At 36.6% G+C, this 24097-nt stretch overlaps 1 protein-coding gene across 1 annotated transcript; it reads right to left on the bottom strand.

The window, feature by feature from the left end:
• Positions 1-21196: 21196 nt before the first annotated feature.
• Positions 21197-23039, bottom strand: LOC129238853 (jerky protein homolog-like). The gene is made up of 3 exons (XM_054874074.1): positions 22832-23039; positions 22040-22762; positions 21197-21225 (listed from the first exon to the last, which is right to left on the bottom strand). The coding sequence occupies exons 1-3, from the start codon at positions 23037-23039 to the stop codon at positions 21197-21199; spliced, it is 960 nt and encodes a 319-aa protein (XP_054730049.1).
• Between the last annotated feature and the right edge of the window lie 1058 nt (positions 23040-24097).

Genomic DNA, 24097 nt, shown 5'->3' with positions numbered 1-24097 from the left:
CAACTTCTTCTCAATTTTCATATTAAATAAGGGAAGCTTCTTTGTGGGCTTCGATAACTTTAGCGCTATCCTCAAATGAGCTTTTATTCCTATAATGTCATGCAGACCCCGAATCTACTAAGAACGGGAACGATGTCGAGAGCAACCGAGCCCCACGAATTGGCCCACCCTAATATACAAATATTTCAATGTGTGTTCATATTTTTATAATTGCCCCTAACACTGCTTTCGACTATGAACTGTTTACATTTTTCCATGTCTGTGCACTTGTGTGTGTGTGTGTTTGCTTGTTTTGATGCACTTTCACTTACCCACATTCACACTTCAGCATTTAACACATTTTGTGGATAGATTCACAAGCAAATGTGCATACGCGTACACATCTATGTATGTGTGTGCATATTTATGTATGTGAGTGCCTGGCTTGACTTGGCTCTCTCTCAGTACAGCAATCAGCAGGCGTGTTCATAAAACCGCAAAACAACAAACAGATCAACAGCATTCAAGTGCAGTCGCAGTTATATTTTCGCCCGAAGTTGTGCGTTCGTACATATAAATGTGCATGTATGCAAACACACACAATGACATTCACAATTCTATTCGCACTCAACAGCACAAATAGCAATGACTAAAAGGCGTGAAAGCTACTAAATAAAATATGTCACAAAAAAGTGATTTTGCTTTGGTGAGAAAACTGGTTTAACGCAAGTGAAGGTCAGCCAAGCCAAATGTGGTCACTCTCTAGGTGGTATGACATATTCTAGAGCCTGTAAATTGGCAAATTGGTGTTCTAAGGCAGATTTAATAAATTATCTGGAAGTTTGTTGTCTTTTCACATGCATACAAATTTATGGATATTTTTTTATATTTTCTCCTTCCTATTTAACAAAGAATTTCGAAAAGGAAAAAATGAGTTCAGAAAAAAAGAATGTTGGTATTAAAACTTCGGAAAATTAGTTGAGGATTTTTGGGAGAAGTTTTGTCACAAAAAAATGTAGTAGATTTATTTTTTAAAACAAAGTTCTTCAAGTGAAAATTTCTATTTATTTGTTTTGTGTGCTGGAAATTGCGCAAGTTATAAAAAATAATAAATTAAAATTTGAACGAGATTGAGTAGGTGGTTACTCTATTTTAACGGAAAGCGGCGGTAGAAAGGGTGGATAATATCAGTTAGCGAAAAATTGTTATAAATGTACGAGGTTCAAAAAATAAGGTGAATTTTCAAATTTCGAGGACTACGATTATTATTTTTTTATGTTGGTACACTCTTCACTTTGGTTTGTTTGTGAGAAGCATAAATAAGGCAAGTGTTTTGCGTGTTCGGCGGTTTTTCTGCTATCGAGTCTTGGCTCTTCTGAACTCTTCTCCTGGAACGATTGGGCTTTGGTTTCGATGCCATAACCATTTACCCATGATTCGTCACCAGTTATGACCCTTTAAGTGACCCTTTATCCATTTTAATAAATTTTAAAGATCAATCTGCAAATTAAAACAAAAATGGAACAGATAACTTAAAAAGAAAAAAAGTTATTCAATTTTTTTTTGGTAGCGGCTTTCATCAGAACTCAAGCCAGCCCATCATCAACAACGTCGTTTCTTAGCTGATTGGGTCGTAGAAATGCTGGAATTTCATCGAAAAATCACCTTGAGTGATGAAGCCCATTTCCACCTCGGTGGTTTCGTCAACAAGCAAAATTGTCAGATCTGGGGCTTAGAAAGTCCAAGAGTTATTGTTGAAAAGCCTCTCTATCTGCAACGTGTGACTCTTTGGTGCGGTTCATGGTCCAGCGGAGTCATTGGATCTTACTTTTTCGAAAATGAACCTGGAGCAACAGTTATTGAATGGATTGCGCTATCGAGAGATGATTAACGATTAGTTATGGCCGGAATTAGATGGTATTGACCTGGGCAACGTTTATTTTCAACAAGACGGCACTACGAACCACACAAGCAACGAAAGCATTGATCTTTTACTAAAATAACACCCTTTATTGGAAAACCCTTTACAACTGTATTATATTAGAAATATATGAAATATTGAGATGTATTAGTTTTATGCAATTTTAATACATTTTCCTAACTCTTACTAATATTAGGGACGCCAAGTATTGTTCATTAAGATAGAAAAACTTTAAACTAAAAACTACTAAATCTGCAATTTTTGTTGCAAATAAAGACATTCTAACTTTTGTACCCCCAAATGTTTTATTATGCTTCCAGATCACTAAACTTCAGCTGCGGCAATGGCTTTACGGTAACTTATGTGCGTATGTTGTTATGCATGAAATACGAAAATGAGTTTTCTGTCGTTTCAGTTAAATTTTGGACTTTTATTATTGAGTTTAGTGGCAATTACTTTTGTAGCTAATTGAACCCATTATATTTCTCTGCTATGACTATTTTTTGCTCTTTCACACAAAAGACACATCTATTGAGAGATATGTCCTCAAAATGTTCCCAGTTGCATTTTACGTGTCATGGCGGCCAGCTTTTAAGGGATCTAATAATATAAAACTATGGCTGTCGGTCTGTATCAAATTTTTCTCAATGGTTTGACAAGTTACTCTCTTTCTTGCCTCGTAAAAGTAAGTTTTAGAAAATTGATCAGTTAATATCCTTCATTATATCGATTATAACCCTGCGTAGCCGAATGGGTCGGTTTGTGACTACCATTTGGAAGTGCACAGGTGTGAATCTCCGTGCTTGAAATACCAAAATGTTTTTTCTAATAGCACTCACCCCTCGGTAGGCAATGGCAACCCCCTGTGCTGTTGATGTAGTTAAAAGAGAAAACACGGATCTAGACGGGAGAACCGCCTCAGGCTGTCTCCAAAAGACAGACTAAGAAGTATCCAGAAGAACACCATCCGCCTTGTGCTTTTTTAAGAAATAAATTATGCAATTTTCCTTTGACAACGGGCAAGGAAACACCGATGTCTGAGATGTGGACAACTGGAACCGGTTCTGTCGACTCCTTGCTAGCAAGCTCATCAGCGATTTGATCGGGAGATCTGTACGAAGCACAGAGGAGGAAGGAAAAATCTGACTCAAACTGCTACCATGTCCTACAGGCGATGGCCTCAAGAGGCCAACCTCCTTCAACCTAATAGCAACAATACACTGAACTTTAAGATAAACGGGAAGTAAGCGCAGAATGGCGTTAAGGGCGGCAGTGAGGCAAGTTCTACATGCCCCAGTGATACCAATGCATCCAGTCCTCTGCACTTTCTCTAATCTATAGCCTTTCCGAAGAGCTACACACCAAACTAGGCAACCATAGGTCAAAATTGGCAGTACCACTATGTTGTACATCCAGAGTACGATACCCAGCGCGAGTTCCCATTTTTTCTCGAACATAGGGTTGGTGCGTGACTGCCACTCGGAATTCAGAGACAACGTAGGTTCGAATCTTGGATAAAGACCAAAAACAAAAAACAAAGTTTTTTCTTATAGCGATCGCCTCTCGGCAGACAAGTGCAAGCCTGCCATAACAAAGCTCATCATAACAAATGTATATACCGTTCGGAATCGGCTTGAATCTGTAGGTCCCTCCATTTGCAGAACAATACCAAGATGCGCATCACAAATTGGAGTTAGTAGTCAGATAGGTATTACACCAAGTTATTTGACTTCCGACGAGAACGCAAGAAACTGGTTATATCTCCCTGTTATATCTACCCAGTTTTTCTAAAAAAACATTTCACTTTATGAGGAAGCCGAAGCAAATTTACATTTAAGAAATACATAATCTTGACACACAGGATAATCAAAATCAATTACCAGCTGTGATAAACATTCCCCAATGAAAAGAAATTTCCTTATTTTCCATTTGAGTTGGTGTGAATTATTAATACACATAAATACAAATAAATTCTCTACAAACGCTTCAAATCAAATACATTTTCTAAAACTAATTTGCCAACAGCAATAACACAGAGCCCTTCAAATTTGTCGAACACTCATTCATCTATGAGTCGAAGTGAGTAAGAAACCGCAGCACTTCAATTGTCTTGACGATAATAGAATTTTTCGATTTATTCAACACTTTTGCGCTTGACGAAATTTATTTTCACAGCACGCACAGTTGGCGCCCTGTGAGACTCGGTTCTTATTTGCCAAAAAAATATTTTTTTTTAATATTTTCTTAAAGGTTTGCCTTTTTCAATTGTTTTTCAGTGTTTGATCTCATTTAGTTTGATTACACCTGAAGCAAGGCAGGTGAGAGGAGCCTCGAAGCAGGAGACGCGGAATTAAATTCAGAGCAATAACTGCACACAAAATAATATTTTGATTTATTTCATTCGCTTTTGCTGGGCGAACAATCACTGCTTGTGCAGAGAACTTCATCTGTAGCATAAGCAAGTGCTTGCATGGATTTGTCGGCATGGCTTTAAGACCCTGCAGTCTGCCATTTATCCACTCAATCAAACGTCCCGCCATTCCGCAGTCCTACGATTCCACCATCAATCTCGCTGCTGATTCAACTGCGACTGCTCATCTCGTCTCGCTCATAACAAATCTTCTTACAAAATTCGTTGTTGCTGTGTTCTTTTTTTCATTTAATTTGACTGCTGTGCTGCTGGCTGCTGGCAAACTGCCATTGGTCTATGAGTTGAACTTCGTTGCTGTATTGCGTTTGTATTGCGAACTTTTGGTATTAAGTCTCTGCACTGCACTATACTCACACATACATGCATACATGTAAATGCATACACTCGCACGTGTATGAGCACATCGCAAATGCTTTAATCTACTGTCAGAATCTGGCGCATACTTGAGGAAAGTGTATAAACGCTTCACATAAATACTAACTACCTATTTATACCCACGCGAGTGTGTGTGTGCGTTCGAGTGTGTGTAGCTGAATTTATTATAGCAGCACATTCCAATAGCGTGGCTCATAATGCTGGCTCAAGCACGCACATATTTACGTGTACAATCATAAAATTCCATGCATTCAGTCATCGATATTTTCTCTGATGTCATGTCATTTCCCTTTGTCTTATTAAATTTTCTTTTTGGATTTTTCGAATGGGGAAATCCATCATTATTTATGAAATAATGGCAACAATATGATTCGGTATTATTGCATTATGGCAATATTCGCAGCACACTAGCGAACGCTTTTGAAGTAGCGACACACTTATATATTTGCTCACACACACACGCACAAAATAAGGCGTACGGCTGGGATAGCTCGCCTGCAGCACAGCTGTAAATGCTTTTAGAAATTCATTCATGCAATAAGGATATTGCTAATATATATAAGATACGTTTGATTGTGGCATCGAAACAATAGAAGCTGAATGGCAGCTGAGGAAATGAGAAATATATAAGCTCTGGAAATGTTGGAGGTGGAAAGTATGCAGCGTTGGGAAGTGGGCAAGCAATTTTATCGTCGGGAGACATGTTGGTATGAGCTACTGCACTTGGCCATTGCGTTCTTGGAATTTTTATTGGAAATACGTTGAGAAGAATTTTCATCGTGCGCTGGAGAAGTTTCACGTAAGTATTCGAACGCAAGTTGGTGGACGCTGGAGGGGTGCAGCGCGAAACGGAAGATGTGTATGCGTTGCCGCAAATACTGAAGCTACTTGTTGGATGTAATGCGTTGATGCGGAAAGTGTTAATAAAATATAAGGCAATATATCTCACTGCTCGTCCGCACATCTACTTACTCAGTCGATAAATGAGTGGCGCAGGAAGCGCGCTTTTTTGGAGCAGGAGGACTTAGATTGTGGTGGCGGAGGGCGCTGCTGGCGTATGAGATAGTGTTTGTTTTCATAAAAATTGGCTTATCTTTAATTTTTATTTTCCACCCTAATATTCACGTTTAATACCTAACCATTTATATAAGCTTCAATTATTTTTATTTTTTGTACTGATACTAAATTGCAATCAGCAGCAAATGAGCAAAATATTTAAAAGTGAATATAGTACAGTGCCAGTAAGTCATTGTTTAAAGATTGCAAATACAAATTAAATTTTTTAAGTAAAACAAACTACAGGTAGAGGCGAATTGCCCTATAAGTAACAGGTGGCGCTAAAGTAATCCTCCTATCAGAAAATGCTATAAATTTTGCGATTGGCTTCTAATGTCAGTTCTATTTGGACATTTGTGTAATATTTAATAAACAATGTTACGCTACACTGCTCCAGAACGCGGAATATTGCTGACTATTTATTTGACCAATAATCGGTCGGTGACTTTGGCACAACGTGAATTTCGTCGCAGATTTCCTCGCCGTCCAACGCCTACTGGTGAAACACTGCGACGTTTAGCCACTCACCTCGAAGAGACTGGCACAACACGAGATGCTGCCAGGCGTGGCAGACCCCGGAGTAGCCGTTCTGCAGAGAATATTGCTGCTGTAGCCGAGGATGCCATGGAAGCGCCGTCGACATCGACCAGACGACGTGCCACGCAAATGGGTATCAGTCAACGGTCTTTACAGCGAATTTTGGTACAAGATTTGAAGATGTTTTCGTACAAAGTCCAGACGGTGCATCAGGTGTTAGTTGCTGACCGCCAATCGCGTCTAACATACGCTCAAGCCATCCTTAATCACCACCAAGAGGAAGATGATTTTTCATCAAAAATAATGGTGAGTAATGAGGTCCATTTCCATCTTAGCGGGTACGTAAATAAGCAAAATTTACGCTTCTGGGGCACTGAAAATCCGCGTGTATCCCACGAAGATTCATTACACCCGCTCAAAGTCACTGTATGGTGTGCTGTTTTCGCTGGAGGAGTCATCGGACCTTTTTTCTTCGAAGACGTCGCGGGCCAAACGGTTACTGTGAATGGTGAGCGCTACAGAGCAATGATCAACGAGTTCTTTTTGCCGCAACTTGATGAATTGGGATTGGAAACATGTGGTTCCAACAGGATGGTGCAACGGCCATAAATATTTCTTTAAATTTCGTTGGTCACTGAATTTTTAATTTTTGTTTTCTATTGCAAGCCAACTATTTTATAGGTGTTACAGCCTAGAGAGATGGTAGCGTTCATCGGCATTAAGGACTTAATTCGGAATTATCTCAAGAATTAAGTGCAACTAAGGCGGATTCCTAACTATACTTAGTTATCATAATTTAAGCGATTCGAGAAATGACACTAAAATATCTATATAGATGTGTATGAAAAATAATTTTAAAGAGAAGAACAAGCAAGATTGTAAACATTCATCGCAGCATTTAAATTTTTTAGCAATATCATGAGCACAACAGGAATAAATATTTTATAGCATTCTCATTTTTATTTTTATGTTTAAAAATGCGTTACTCCAATTTCAGATGACAAGCAAAAAGAAACGTTCAACCTAGATAGGGGTAGACGAGCAGGCTAATAGTCGTATTTGTTGCCTGCGATCCATCTTTTACTAACTATCAAATAAGCAAACCAGCTGTTAACTAATCCACGTAACAACCGTCTGTAGAATTGGAACAAGTTGAGTGAAATTATATATCATTTCTAAAATCTTAGCTGACTGATGATTCTCCACTACATGTAAGTAATGAACCACATCTCGGATGCGTACATCGCATCGAGAGATACACAAATGCCATAATTTTTGTCCTAAAAAAATAAATGAAAAACGAACTATGGTCAACAATTCTGTGGGATATCGGAATGAAAAAATGGATAGTAAAAATATATCGAATTTGGAAATATAATATTTTGTGATATTAGTATATATATTTGAGAACAGGGTTTACATATATTTCGCGGGAAAGGCTTTTGGAAGCCAAAAAACGGTGAATGGTATTTCAGTGATGACATTACGGATCGAAAGTGTAGGTCCCTCCATTTGTGAAAAAGTGCCAAGACACGCACTATAAATCTGAAGAGGAGCTCGGCCAAAAATCTAACAAATCTAAATGTTTTTGTTAAGATTTTTAACAATATGTAATCAGTAGCTAATGATTTTTTGTCCTGTACATTTCGTCTTCTTTTTTGCCTTATTCTTATTTGGAACACACTTGAATAAACAAATGAGCTTACCAAAAACTGAAACTCTAGGGGAAAAATGTAGAATTCTGGGAATAGAAAACAAAAAAATTCGTACGCTATAGCAAAATGAAGCCTTTATTTCTTCTCAGCTGAGCTAAATTTGCAAGTTACGAGCTCGACAGCTCGATACTGGTTGGTAGAAACCACATTAATATCAAGAACACCCAGAAGAGTTCCGTTGTCGAGTTTTCAGAACTAAACAAAAAGGCTTCAATTTGCTAGAATAACTGTCGAAACTGGAAAATGTGCTATATACGGATTAAACAAAAATAAATACACTTAGTTTTGATGGAGAACAAAAAGTTCGGTGATCAACAGGTGCAGCATCCCATACCAGATGTATGAAAAAAACAATAAAGCAAGGTGCTGGGTAATTCAATAATGGTGTAGGGAAGCTCTTTGCAGAAAGGAGTAGGACCTTTATTTTGGATACTAGATAAAATGTATGCGGTGGGCTATGTGAGAATATTGAATAAGGCTATGCTTCCCTATATAAGGGAAGAAATTTCCCTAAGATGAGATTGTGTGCAGGAGAACGACACCAAGCGTTGAAAACATAAACCAAACATAAAAGTCTTGCTACTCTATTTTTCGGATAAATGTGCAAATTTATTAAATTTATCAAAAGTATGGAGAAATTATGAAATAATTTTTTTAAAACTTTTTTGTTGTGGCATAACTTTTTGTTTCTATTATTTTTTCCAGTAAACGGTTTTCAAACTTTATGGAATTTTAATATATTATAAAGTACTTAAGGGGACAGATACCTGTAAACGGCCATATTTTCCGTGATTTTCATTAAAACTATTTAAAATGAAGAAGTCAATATATTTTTTTCAAAATTGGCATACAGTTTATTTATACATTAAAATAATATACAATTTTTTTTTAATTTTAATCATTTAAAATGGCGGATGTTCACTCAATTCTTCCAGGAAGGTCACAGCGGGGCTCCTCAATCGGCGGGCATTGTAGCATCGGCGTCAGTGACCTGAATACAAAAAATCAACCATTTTTTTTTTTTACTAATGACATAACTTCTATATGAATTAAAAACAAATGGAAAAAAAATTCACAGAGTAAAATGCTTAAAAAAAAAATAAAACTAATTTGGGGCGAATTTTCCTATTATTTTTGCTTCGAAAAAATTATTTTTTTGAAAACTTTTTTCGAGTTATCGTGTACGCCAATTCAAAAAATATAGTTTTGAGAAAAACGCGTCAAAAGTTTGAATACAACGTAACTATACCTCTCCCAGCGCTCGAACGCAAAGAATAAAGTCGTCACATATTCTTAAAGGATTATATTAACATTTTATGAAAAGAAAAAATAAATTTTTTTCGAAACTTTACTGTTATCTTCCCCTTTAAAAATTAACTTTTTATTTCTCAAATTGCAATAATAGTTTAAGCTTGTGAGACATAAGATATCCGGAGGTTTCAAAATAAAAAAAAAGAAATGAACTAATAATGACGCTTACATATATACACTAAATATTATGTAAATGGTATACCAAATATTTATACAGTATCGAAAGCAGCAGCAAAGCGATGATGACAACTTTTACAGTATGACTGGCCAATCATCGGAAATGTTCAAAGAATCATCTCAATCGCTCAGTCGGACTAGAATTATATTGCCTAGAAACTGAGCAATAGTCGGGAGCGCATTTGGAACCATTTGCATAAGGCTAGCCTCAATACATGGTAGGCATACGAATTAACGCAAAAGAACATTAAATGAGCAGAGTAGACGTTTCCATCTGCCTTTACTAACAAGCAAGAATTACTTAAATAAAACACTAAATTTTGGTATTGTCATTTTATTGATAGCGCAGTCTTAGGGGTCTAGGTTGCCACTATGAACTTCTCACTTTGGACCAATTACACAATTCGGCATTCTGATAACTGGCTAGATTGAAGTAGGCGATCAAAGCCAGGAAGCACACACAGGGCGCACCAGTCTATGAGTGTTTATATGGAAGGCATTATCACAACTGCGCTTAGTCCAGGTCGAAGGGTTGCAGGTTCAAATGGTTGTAAATTTTGAAAGATTTGTGAATGTTATTGGTGGTATGCACCTTATCTCAAAAGAGGCTTAAGAAAATAAGTTAGTTAGGTTTTTTACGAATACAAAGCAGCGCTCATCAGTTAAGTGGGATTTAATCAAGGACAAGAATGTGGAATTAAAAGCAAAAGAGGTAAATTTTAGTAGAGGCAAACTATGTGATACTGTGTCAAAAGCTTTCGAGAAGTTAGTGTAGATTGTATCCACCTGAGGCCAATAAAAATCACTGAAAATAATCAGATGTGTGACCGTTGAGCGATTGGCGATGAACTAATGTTGGCTTTTTGACAGCAAACGACAATTTTCAGTTTTCAGTTTCAAATAATTTTTGAACTGAAGACAGCTTTGAAAGCGGCAAATAATTGCGGACACCATTTATGTTGCCACTTTTGAATACAGGGATTACAGGCATTTGTTTTCAATCGCCAAGAAATATACTTGAGGCCAGAGAGTAATTGAAAATAAATGAAAGAGGCTCAGCTAGGCATTAAGAGTCCCTATGATGACCAATATCTTTAATTACATTCTCAGTTGAAATGTTTAATGACCCAAGGCTTAGCGCGGATTCACTGAGGTAAGCAGACCCCTATAAATTGCAATACTAGTCATTGCCAAAATTGACGATGAAAAACTCGGGGAAAAAGTTTGCTGAGTCAGAGGCAGAATTCGCGAAATGACTATTGGGGAAGGTGTTAGTTGGAATTGAAAACAAGATTTCGTGGAGCCAATGACACCTCAGAAGGACTTTCATAAGCTACGCCGCCAAAAAACAAAATTAACTTAACTTGCGATTCAATAATGCCAGAAAATTCAATTCAACAACAACCAATGGAGGCTAAAACTGCGGCGCAGTTGGTAGCACTTGGCACTCCGCAACAGGATGTTTTCCAGCTTAGGATTGCAACTCCAGCGCTTCTTTCAAACGGATTAAAACTTGTTTAGATTTCTCGTTGCTGCACGAAACTTTTTTTTTTTCAACTCCTTCAAATTTAGTGAAAGTCAGACGCGTCAGCCTCACTTAAAGTCTCAGTTTGTCCAAACTTGGGTGCTTCCATAGACTTAACATATATGTATATTTGTGTGCATATAAGTAGGTATATATATTATTATCATTCCAATTTTTCGCTTTTATATTTTGTTGATCTCTGTCCTCTTTTTGCCTTCATTGATTGATTTCAGTGCGCCTACTGCCATTCACTCAATTCCTTTTGTCCAACTTTCCGCAAGTTCTTTCGTATTAACAATCTATTGTCCGCTGCGCTTTGCTACTCGCATCATTGTTCGAGCAGAAACGGTGCTAGCTACCGGAAAGGCAGCAAAATAAATGCTCAACTCGCTTGTGCGTCTACTCCCAGACAACTCATTCGATTTGAAAGCAAAGTCATTTTATAGGGTTACCGACAGTTTTTCTTATTTTTTATCGTATATTGCTTTTACTTTGCGCAAAATTGCAACGATAACATCGCTGTGCTAGTGCTATTTCAATAAAGTTCATTTTGCTATTGTTATTTGATGTTACGTCAGATTCTGCTGCCACGCCACTACTCTTGGCTGTTGGCCTCTGTTGAGATTGCTTTTTAAGATATTTGTTTTTGTTGCTGTTCTTTCTGTTCTTTGCTTTTAGCATATTTCTTAGTATTGATATTTTCCTATTTTTGTTGTTGTTGTTGCTGTTGCCACTGTTATGCCATTGTGTGGCAAAAATTTAATCGTAATTTGAGGATCATTGGATCAATTTTGCAGTTTATGGCTCTTGGAAATTCAATTTTCCTACGCCGCTTGGGCAATTACGGTTGTGCTTGTGGAGTGCTTTGGCGCCTGTGTGTGCGCGTCTCTGATTATATGCTTCATTTGCACACTCACATACAAACACTCACTTCGTATTATACTCATTGGTCCTTTGCAGGGCATAAAAAAGGATTTAAGGCGCTAAGAAAATACTTTCAACCGCGTTGATAGCATCTGATTGGGTTTAAAATAGAAGTATTTCGCTAGTTCGTTTATTTATTTATTTTTGATTTTGCTTTTCGCTGTTTTACATATAAATATGTGCACTCAAGAAATTTTGCTGAATTGATTTTTAGACATGCGGCAAGATATCCTGCCGGAGCATGTGTGTATGCATGTATGTGGGCAAATATTCGACGCATGAATGTTAGTGAGTTGGTATATTTGCATCACAAGAGCAATCGCAATGTATCAGAGTGGCCAGGTTTAGAATATCTATTTTTACAGGTATGAGTGGAAAATTGCTTTGTGTGCAGCTTTCACCTTCCGCAAATTTATTTCAGCAAAAATATAGTTTCTAACAATCTACTGCTGTAGTTTTACAAGAGAGAGCCTTAGGAAGGATTTAAATTCGGTTCGAGAATGGATTAAACCAAGTTCTTCTGAAAATCGGGATTGTATATAGAAAAAATATTTCTTCAGTATGAACCTACTACCCGCGGAGTAAATAAAAGTAAAATTAATTAAATATAATTACCATGGAAGGATTTTTCTAGGGTAACCGAGTAGCGAGAATCTGAATATGCAATAATATAATTTTTTACAAAAAAAAATACGACCGCTAAGGTGTGCTTTGGTGTACAAATAGGAAAAACTCCATATCCATACAGAATCTTCAACTAAGAACGCCACATTACCAAACTCAGTGTATGAGATTTTCTATTTATTTATTAAACCTCTTGATATTGAGATTATAGGTATACCCTTTTAAATCTACCAATTGCGTGGTACAAGTAGCATTATCACTTCAGCCAACACCAGATGTTCTGCAATAAGTATTTGACCAGAATGGAACGTCAGGCGCTTCTCAATAGGCCAAGGGAAAAAGTGTCTTTGTTAGTTGCCTTGATCACAAGCCATTGTATCCTATGTAGCTCGACATGCTCAAAGATTGAACGTACCTCAGTTCAACTAGATGCTGCAAGAAGGAGAAAGAGGCTGTTACTCTCCGTGCTGGCTGTTCTCTGTTACTGTCCCGCGTGACACGCCAGTAGATTTATATACTTTGGCTTATCGCACTTGAACGATACAGATGACCTTAGGGATATACTTCATCGCCAGTCAGATCATTCGGTTTGCACTGAGAAGAAAATGGTTAATCGAGAAGTGGCAGCTAAACTGCTATTGCGGTATCTCAATGGATCAGCAACGGCCTAAGTGAGTTGGTTAAAATACCGACTGCCACTTCCACCTATCTAGCTAAGAGTGCGATACTAATACCTATATTTAATTTCAGAAAAGACAAGCTTCTGTTTTCTGTAAAAAACACACCTTAAACTTTCAAGAAAATATAGGCGTGGTTCGCAATGATGAAAGCTATGTTCTCAAGAAAATAGGATTTTCATATCTTTATACCTACTTTCACTTTATGGGTAAGAAATTCAAGTTTATTTCGGTGTTTTTTATTTTTCAGGCCAACATTTCTATATTAAAATTGTTATGTTTAGGAAATTAAAGTTTCTAATTTATAAATTGAGCTCCGTAGAGCAGGTTTCAGCATTCGTTGAGAGAAATAGACTTTAATCCGCGTTACAGTCAGGATTTAAGACCAAGTGTAGCTGCTCTGCGGCTATGTTGAAAATACTTGACGACATAAGCATACAGTTGATCAATGGTGACTTAACTCTTCTTTGATTTTTATTTTTCTAAGAAGTAATATAGTAAGCCACGAATTTCTTTGTAGAAAGCTTAAATATTACTTTAGATTCGCTAATAGTTCTGTTAAACTTTTGAACAGCTACCTTGCTTGAAGAACTCAAAAAGTGATATGCAAAGCTGCCTTATAGAAACCTAGTATTGCTGAATGTGGTGCGCTGCAATGTTCAGTGCTTGGTCCACTTTTGCTTAGTATTTGTGGAGATGAAGTACTCTGTGGGTCAGTATATTATAAAACGCTGATACAACCCAGTCTTTACTTGTATTTATATATATCGCGTTGACCTTGTCTATGACTCTTAACACTCACACATCTGCAGTTCCGCATAGGCGCCGTGCTAATGGCATTTGCCTAAATGGTGCTAAGTCATATGTGTGACCCATAAGTAGCAGTGTTGTGCATGTAGCAGATATTCCAAAACTGTGTATTGGTAATAGTGTTGACAGTTACGTTGACTGACAAACTTAGATATTTAGGTTTCGCTGCTACTTCTATTTTGGGTTGCACTGGCTATATAATTAAAGTAGTGGGGAATGTGTTTTCTGTTTTACGTAGATTGCGAAGCTCAGGAAATGAGCAAGACACGTAGAAAACTGACTGTAGCACACATAACGAACGCACTGTGAGCAGTGTAATTCAATTTGATTCAAATTTCGTATTACAAAATTCACTTTGCTTTCAATAGAACTGGGAGTTTGTGGCTTCAAAAAATATGACCACATCTCTTTTTGGAAAGACAAAAGTCTTCGCTGCAGCATTTTTGAATATTTGTTAGCTAGAAACTGAATATATATACAAGCTCATAGAATTCAAAGCGCCGAAACATCTGTAAGATAAATTAAAATTATCTAAGTCTTGTGGACATCAAACACTGAGTATCCCTTAATATTCCTATTTGTCCTCATCAAGGCTATTTGTTGTTAATGCTGAGAGGCTCTGGAATTCCATTTCTAACACGGCTAAGGCTGCAGTAAGTAGAAACAGCTACTAAAAGGTAATACAGTATTATTTTACCTTATTTTTACCATTCATTAATTCTTAGTTTTAATTTGAATTCTAAAATTAAAAAATTGTATATGATTTTGTCACAATTGGTTGTTTTACATCAGATTTCATAGCTTGATTTTAGGTTTTGTTATTGAATGCTTGTTGATGTACTTTAAATTACGGGGTCTTGCTGATATAACCTCCACCAATAAATTCAGCCATAAACATAGACATATAAATGATGACTTTTCGGTATAAACTACATAACAGATTATCATTTACTTCAGTAGAAAGAACGTGGCACGCACAAATGAATATAGAAATTAGGCATTCCTTTGCAGACAAAAAACACCACATCTTATTTCCGCTCACGAAATATTCACAAGCACACTAAATACTTTGCGCTTATCATGCATTAGTGGCATAACAAAATGAGTAAATTAAAAGCAAAAAAACAAAAAACAGGAGAATTAAAATAGTTGCAAAGTACTGCAAAACTGCAAACTTGTGACAGCGACATTCTTCATTAATTTGCATGCCAGCAGCAGCCATTTTGAAGTTACCAACTAATAAAATTCCCTATGCAACAACACCAGCAGCAGCGGGCACGAGAAATTCTACAAAATTCTTTCAGTCTTGCCATTTTCGTGCTTCGTGACATGGGTGCTGCTGTATCGAGTTGAGTGAATGATGCTCCACGGGGAAGTGCAGTTCAGTGAAAATGCCATAAAACTGCAATAATGTTCGTCATACGCCGTGGATGCCACTGAACGTTAATGTATAAGTATATCGATACGACATTCAGGAGCGTATTTACTTAGATTATGAAACAGTAGGTGTTCTACTAACACGAAAGAGAGGGGATAGCAAGAAAATTATGCATATATATATATGAACAATAATATATGGGAAATTTGCTCTATAGAGTAGGTCGCATTGGAATAAAATAAGCTGCGCGTGAAGTATTAACGAAATTTATTTATTTAAAAGGTCTATATGTGTTATTATGTATAAGATATTACAACCTGTATCTCACCAATGCTTCTTCACATTGTGGCAGCATCCCGAGGAGCCGAGTTTTTAATGCATCTGCTTGGGCTAAGATTCAAAATCGTCCATCGTGATGCCATAACAGAGGGGCGAAAAGAAAAAAATCTAAAACTGAAAAGGGGGGGAAAAAGAAAGAAAGAAGATGATGGCTAAACGGTAATAAATTATGTTAACCGATTTAATCTTCTGATGAAATCCACCAGTTGCGTAATGTTTAAACCTGCTATATCCGTAGATGTAGCAAGAAAGTGAGAGTCCGGATATCTGAATCTTAGCCCGACGAAATCAGGGCAGCTGAGGAGAAGGTGCTGAGATTATTCCACCTCATCTTCCAAATAGTAGCTACAGAAAGGACTTTAGGCAATCTTAGGTCTCACCGCACGGTTACCTAATAGAGAATGTTCGGTACTGATACCCATAAAATTCGTGAGCTGTGGCTTTGTTAGCCATAAAAGTTTTTTTGAGACCCCCGACTTATCCGTGGCCAGAAAGATATCGCGACTTTGCACGTCTGCGCACTAACCCAGCGGCTACTGAGTTGGCGCAAGAACAGTTCACAGTTCACGGGAACAGTTCACATTTTCTCAAAGGAGCATACCTCTAAAAAGCTTAAACGTTTCTTCATGTGCAAAAATAATATGACTGACTCTATGGGTTGGAAATAATGGCGAAGATATTAGCACTCTTATTATTTTTTTTATAAACCACAGTTTAAACTATAGTTAATATATACGACTAGGTGCTATTGGCTTAAATATATTATTAGATTAAACTCACAATAAAATATTTGTCTTAGTTTTTAGTAGAAAATCATCAATATTAAAAAAAAAAATTCTTTGTAGTGGCTGAAAGGATATAAATGTGGTAAATTCAACAGCAATGCTGTCCGATTTTGTTGCAAAATATTAATATTTTGTACCACCGAGAACTCTATGTAATTTCAATCACTTCTATTCAGATAAAGTCATGACTAATTATGCAAGGAATGCTTCTTTATTGCATGCATTCTGCGAATTCAACGAGATATCGATTTCTGTCTGCCTTGATGTCTCATTACCTTATTACCTTATTTTCCTTCTTTGTTATATTCTGCATAAGGAAGATATCAAATGTCTTTTGTTAAGGGGAATTTACACAATTTATTTCTCAGAAAAGTGCAGAAGAGGTGCATCTCCATTTCCTCATCTGCTATTTCGAAAACCCTTTGGTCCCACTACAATAGACACAGGACCCAGAAAGTCCTCTAGACTCCACGCTACTCAATTTCCAAACTCACAACTGCACTTAATGGCCAGTGGGCGATCGGCACACTCTGTAAATGTCCGGGCTTGGTTGCTAAAGGATTAAGGTCATTGAGTGCTCCTTTCTTCGACATGCCCCACGCACCAAATTTGATCCCATCAATTTTCTCCTTTACATCAACAGCTCTGGTTGGCTTTAGATATTTGCTGTTGGATGTCTCATAATGGATTCAAAACGGCGCTTTTGTACTTTGTTGAGAGTGGTGGACTGGTACTTCATCCATTTCACCTACCTACTTATATTCTGCCTTTTGATGCATTAAATATAATCATTTTTGGCTGTTAATTTATTATGGATAATTTTAATAATTAATTTTTTTCTACTTTGATTTTAATTCTTGCTTCAAGCTCAGTAGTCAGTTAGAGCTTTGCTCATTCACTTTATTGCATAAATAAATAAAATTATAAAGTGGTGTTTTAAAAATATTTCACCTTTTGGTGTTGAGTCCTATGCTCGTAAAATCCTCTTAATTTTACCTAATAAAAAATGTTAAATGGAGTTGTTTAGGTTATCCTGCTTTATTATACCAATTTGTTGCAAATACCAAATTAATAGTTTATTTATTTTTTAACATTGGTGAACAGTCCGGCATTCAATTTAAATTAAATCTATAAATTTTAAACATCAGTTTTACTATTGTTAGTGCATTTTTGTCTATCTAGAGATGGGAAGACATTAAATGTCCGACAGGTTCTGAAATGTAGTTCTAAATGAGTGTAAGAAGCAGCTTTTCCCAAACATTTTCTCCATATTTTTGACAATATTTTAATTTTTTTGTGTTTTTGTTTCTTATGTAATATCTTCAGTTAAATATTTCACTTTCTTTTTTCTTTTTTCCCACAGATGTTTGGTACTTAAGAATCTATTTAAATGAATGAGAATGAGAAGAAATGTTTGCTTGTTTGAACCTTCTACTACCCATAAATAATTCCTGTGGCTGCGGCCCTGTACACATTTATGGGAGTATATGAAAATTGTCCGCTAACTGGCAGTGACATGCCAAAGACGATACAAACTAAAGTGAAATTACGACACGTAAAAGGCGGCGGTGTACAATGAATTGCAAAAGAAAGAGAAACAAGAAGACTCCTCTAATTTCATAAAATATGTTGAAGCTATGTAAGTATGTGTGTGTAAGTATATGCAACTTTGTAGCATTCGATCGCAATAGTTTGGCGAAAGGAATTGTTGCGCTGGTGACTGTTTAATATACCAACATAAATTTCAAGTATTTTTAAGTGACTGCTCATAATTGGCTATTTCTTACAATAAATAGGTATTTCGGTGCGCAATGTAAAATGAGTTATTGCGGTAGTTAAGGTAATGAAATTTGAACTACTATGTATAACTTGGCGATTATGTTTTAGTTAATAAAAGTATTAGTCCTTTCATGTAGAAGAACATACGCTAATTCTCCAAAAAATCGGTTATAGGTAACAGGGTTGGGCATAGTGCATTAAAAAATTAATGCAATAAGCGAATAGTTAAAACACTGAAAAACTGAAGATTTAGTGATAATGAAACCCTTATTTTAACTACCACTTAAAAATTAGAGGTAGCGCAAAATGCCCATCCCTTATAGGTAAAGTAAATTCCACCAAGCGTACTCAGTTCAGTTTGATTGGAACGCGAGCTCGAGACAACTTTGGAATGATCGACTTGGAGCCATGGCTGAGAGACCTCCTACGGATCTTGAAACTCATCTGTCCGAATTCTTTGCAGTATCCCAATAATTAGCGTATACTTTCACAAAATAGGTCATGCAGATTCACTATACCTGTGTTGAGAAATCTACAACCTTCAACTGCAAACTTCTACTACGCCAATAGGTCGTATATATGAGAACCTAAGAAATCTGTCATGCTTACGATCATTGGAATGATGAGAACAAAAAAGTTGTTTCGGCGTGTACGAGGAATTTAATTTGTTGCAGAGTATATGGTGATTGCCAAGTAAAAACAACGTCAAGAGAAATCTGATGAGAAAGTGCTCTACACTTTCACCCCATGCCTAATAGGAGGAACAAATTGTGTCTTGATGCTTATTTCTATACAATTCTATATTTGTTTATTAGAAGTAATATAAAGTATTAAAACTAATACGAGAACGAAGACTAACTGTCAGGGCCTATAACGCGATAGTTTGGTAAGAGTCCGTGTTCTTATTACCAAGTCATATTAAATCATGATAGTTTAGATACAATCTTCGAATTTTTAAAATAGTTTTTATTTGAAATAGTTATGTTGGTTACAGAAACAGTAACTAAGAGATCTGGAAGTTTATTAGATCCGAAGTGTCTCTTCGCTTAAAAGATAATCAGTTCATTGGTTATTACCGAAAAACGGGCATTGTTGTTGAGTGCTTCCTGGAAAGAAGTGTTGGTGTGTTGGTTTCGTGTTTCTTTTTCCAAGTCGGGCGTATTGACTTGTTAAATATCGAGGTGTGTTACTTAGGATGAGAGCTGGTTTGCGCATGCCGTTGAATGCACTATATCGATGCTTAAATATATTCTATTCTGCTAGTTTAATAGAGTCAATATGTATTTTATACGTCTTACAATCATTTACGATTTACAAGAAGTATCTGAATAAACTGGAAACAATGTGCTTGTTGATTGCAGAAGTCGCGCTATTTTGTTGGCTCACTCATTGTCTCGGATACCTTTATGGCTCGGTACCCACATAATATTGATTTCGTTTATGTTACGACTACAAAGGACTCTTATTTTTTCCTCCAATCTTTTATTATTATGTCATGGGGGCATGCCCCAATCACCCCAAAAGGCTGTCTTAACTTTGTTTTTTTTAATAAAGGCACTCACTCAGCTTTTTTTATTAAGAGGCACTTAGTTGTTTGGAAGATGCTAAGACTGTACCAACGGTCCCTGTAAGTCTTTTTTAGATTAGACGAAGTGACAAACTTGCGCAGCGGTTTCTGCAAAATCTATATCATTAACCAACTCTCGTCAAATTGGGTGAGTCACAGTCCGCCAATTTATTAACCCAGTATCATAGCATTAATATGAGTTTAAGCCAGTTACTCTTCGCGTCCGTTGATCGCGGCAAATCCTATGAGGTTCTACTTACACCCTTGGCTACTTACGAACCTCATATGAATATTTCTTGCCCGAAATTACTGAAAGTGCCTGATGTGGTAACAGTTGGGGATAGCAGATGAAAAAGAAGGCCACATTTTGCAATGGGAAGATGAAGTGGGAAAGGCTTGTGCTCAATTTCTGCCTTAACAGATGCGGGCTAGCATTAAAAACAAACGCGCTCGGGATTCTGGCTAATGCGCCAATCAACTAAAAGAATTACGGTGGATTAGACGTGTGGAATTATCCTTGAATCTTAAACTTACTTCATTAAATCCGTTTCTATATAAAATTTTGCTAAAAAAAGGTACCTAAAAGGACAATTTTTTGATTTTCGGTCGAACATATCCCACAATATGTGATGTGCTCATTGTAGGAGAAATGCCGTCTCCGAACTTAAAGTAGTTTTTATGAGCAGCTTTTTTATGGCTAAACGTTTTCCCGCAGGCTTGCCATTGCCTGTCTTTTAGGTTTTATGACTGCAGTGAGACTTAGTTGTGCGATTGCAAATAACCGTTGTGTGCACAAAGTTGCATTATAACAGTACTCAAGAGTGAAATACATAACTATGAATAATAATTTTTCATTTCTCCAATAAAGCTCCATTAAACAACTTAAATAATGGGAACACATCTGAAGTAGTGCATATGTAAGAATGCATACATACATACAAACATACTAAATAACTATTGCGCATACATAAGTGCATGTGTGTATGTGTGTGCATGTGCATTATTGCAGTGATACTATTAAACACATTAAAAGCACGTTTTGCCAATAAACACCACCAAATGTGGCACTTCAGCATACGTTTGAGCATTTGCTGAATTACCGTTACACAACCATAAAAACCTCACTCGCCCCACCAGCTGCATGATGCTAAAAATAATCACCGCAAAATTGTGTAATATTTTCGTGGCTGGAACGACATTACGCACCGAGCTGTAGACAGCAGGGTAAAGGGCGCTGAACAATGAGAAACCACAATGAACATCAACAACAACAGCAATCAGAGCAGCTAAGGCGGCAATGGTTGAATGCGAAATGCTGGCGTGGGAAAACGAGGTGAAAAAAGTGAGACAAAAAACAAAGCAGAAGAAAAATGAAAACTACAAAAAAGCCAGTTTAGTAAAGTAAGCAATTGTCTTACGGCAAGTGGCCATTAGCAAGAAAATCCCGGTATACTTAGGCACTAACAAAAAAAAAGCATACGTTGCTCTATTTTTATGTTAGTGTGAATGTGTAAGAGTTAGAAAACAGTGACAGAAAAAAGAAGCGGCTTAGAAAGCAGGCCACAACACCACTGGCCCCAAGAACGGAACAGACTACAGGAGATGCGAGTGATTGTAGTTGATGATGAGAGTTCGAAGAGCGCAGAGTGAGGGAAGAAACTGGGACCAGCAAATGTGTTTTTTCCTACAAAACCATATGCATGTACAGTTGTACCTCGATTAACCGGGTTGCTCGGGACCGGGCTCAGCACGGATAATCGAAAACACGGTTGAAAGAGGTTTTTTGAAATATTCAAAAATTTTATTATTTTTATTTATTTTTAAAAAGAACATGTAAATTTGCATCTATTAACATACTTATGAATACAGATACATATCTTATTACTGTTTTTATAATATACTTTCATATACATACATATAGGTACATAAATGCATATTTATATTAATTTAAAATATTCGTTTAAAGTAGTTTGTCTTTTAGAATTCATTTGTTCCTTAAGTAAATGACTTTGTATGCGATAAAAAAAAAATAAATAATTGGCGCGTACACTTCTGTTAGGTGTTTGGCCGAGCTCCTCCTCCTATTTGTGGTGTGCGATACACTTGTATTTTGTCTGGTTCTGAAATACCTGTACCAGTATAGTTTTCTAAGAACTTTAACAAAACACTACTAGCCTCTATTGCTTGAGCTAATGTGGGGGTTTCTACCGTATTACCTCCATCTGATTCCTCTGAATTTGACTCAAGCTCATATTCTTCTGTTTGATTGACCATGTTAACGATTTCATCATCAGATACAATAGCAAACGGTGCGACATCAATATCGCACTCCATCCACTTTGAGATAGCATCAGCTGTAAAACCAGGTGGTATTAATACATCTGATTGTATCTCAATACTAAAAGTTGAATCATTTTCATCATCTTGAGATAGTAAGTTATTCCAAACTTTATTTAAAACACGTGGGGTTACAGAATCCCACGAAGTCGCTGCTGTCCATAAAGCTGACTTAATGTTCAAAGATTTAACAAATTCGTGTCGACTATTAGAATCCACAAGTTTTTGCACGATAAATTTACGGTACTGGCATTTGAAACTCCGAATGGCTCCTTGATCCATAGGCTGAATCAAAGATGTACAATTCGGTGGTAGATATTTTACTGTAACATTATCAGATATCATTGCATTTACATCCGGGTGTGCTGGACAGTTGTCTAATAGCAAAAGAACTTTGCAATTCTTTTCGAGACCAATGCGTTGTAAATGTTCTCTTACCTCTGGTACAAAATTGTTGTTAAACCACTCCAGAAATAGCTCTTGTGTTACCCAAGCTCTCTTATTAGACTTATAAACTACAGGAATGTATTTAACATTTTTTAAACATCTTGGATTAGCACTTTTTCCTATTATCATCAATTTACACTTGTGAGGCCCAGCTGCATTTGCACAAAGTAAAGCTGTGATTCTTTCCTTGGACTCTTTGTACCCCTCAATAGAATATTCATCACCACTCGCCAACGAATTTTGGGGCAAACACTTCCAAAATAGACCGGTTTCGTCTGCATTATAAATTTGTTCAGTTGTAAGTTGTTCATTTTTAATGTATTCGTTTAAGTCTTCCACAAACATCGTTGCAGACACATAATCAGCACACTCCTTTTCTCCTGTGGATTTCAGCCTACGAATTCCATGCCGATTTTTGAATTTTTCCAGCCAACCAGATGAATACTTACACTCGGAATTTATGTTTAATTTACCATGAAAATATTTTGCCTTCTCAGTAATCATTTCGCCTAGAAATTGCAGGAAATTTTCAGTTTATGTGGATGTCTGGATTTGAGTAATATTACCTGTAATGGGGCATCCCTTAAATCTTTCTTGTCGAAACCATTCATATGTTGCAAAATCAACCTTTGGATTTTCGGATTTTTTCAGAGTATGTCTATTTTTTAAACCGTGAATTGAATCACTTTCCGATTCATATTTCAAAATTTTTTCTTTGTTTTTTATTAAGTCTCGTACAGTTTGTTTGCCAACACCAGATTTTTCAGATAAAAAATGAACGGATGGGTTCTTGCGATATTCGTTAATCAGTTCTATTTTCTCTTTAATTGAAAGAACTTTTCTTGCTCTTTTTGTCAGTTTACTTATTGATGGAGCCATTTTCACAAAAGCACCTGTTAAGAGATCAAATTTCACTTACAGACTGAATGAAAGTGAAATTTGATACAAATTTATTACATAAAAACAAAAAATGGGAATCCCCGAATTTTATTTCTTTGCACTTACAGAATGAATGAAAATGAAATTTGATACAAACTTATTACATAAACAAAAAATGGGAATTCCCGAATTTTATTTCTTTGCACATTCACTTAAATTGAAAAAAGTTATTATACGCCGCACGGATAATAGAGGTAAAGCACGGTTAATAGAGATATAAAATCAAACACACAGCATGCCGGTTAACAGATGTACCCGGTTAGTAGAGGCCCGGTTAACCGAGGTACAACTGTATTTACGTATGTACAAACACATGCTTAGTGTATACATATGTGCGTAATGCGTAAATGTGTGGATGTGTGTGTATGTGTACATGCAGCCACCAGGCGCACAAGGCATATGGCAGCGGAGTGTAGGTTTACAAAGCAACACCAGCGAGGAAATTAGAACAAAATGGCAGGAAT

This window comes from Anastrepha obliqua, chromosome 1 (assembly GCF_027943255.1).
Source record: "Anastrepha obliqua isolate idAnaObli1 chromosome 1, idAnaObli1_1.0, whole genome shotgun sequence".
Classification (NCBI taxonomy): Eukaryota; Metazoa; Arthropoda; class Insecta; order Diptera; family Tephritidae; genus Anastrepha; species Anastrepha obliqua.
Note: the sequence above shows the minus strand (reverse complement) of the source record. Positions and strands in the feature narration are given on the sequence as shown.

What these genes read in the sequence shown, in the direction of transcription:
- LOC129238853 (XM_054874074.1), bottom strand. Translation starts at nt 23,039, where the DNA reads ATGTTTGTGGAAGACTTAAACGAATACATTAAAAATGAACAACTTACA. An exon ending in TGCAGCTGGGCCTCACAAGT is followed by an intron (nt 22,763 to 22,831) that starts GTAAATTGATGA and finishes ACATTCCTGTAG; the next exon opens with TTTATAAGTCTAATAAGAGA. An exon ending in AGAAAACTATACTGGTACAG is followed by an intron (nt 21,226 to 22,039) that starts GTATTTCAGAAC and finishes TTCCCACGCCAG; the next exon opens with CATTTCGCATTCAACCATTG.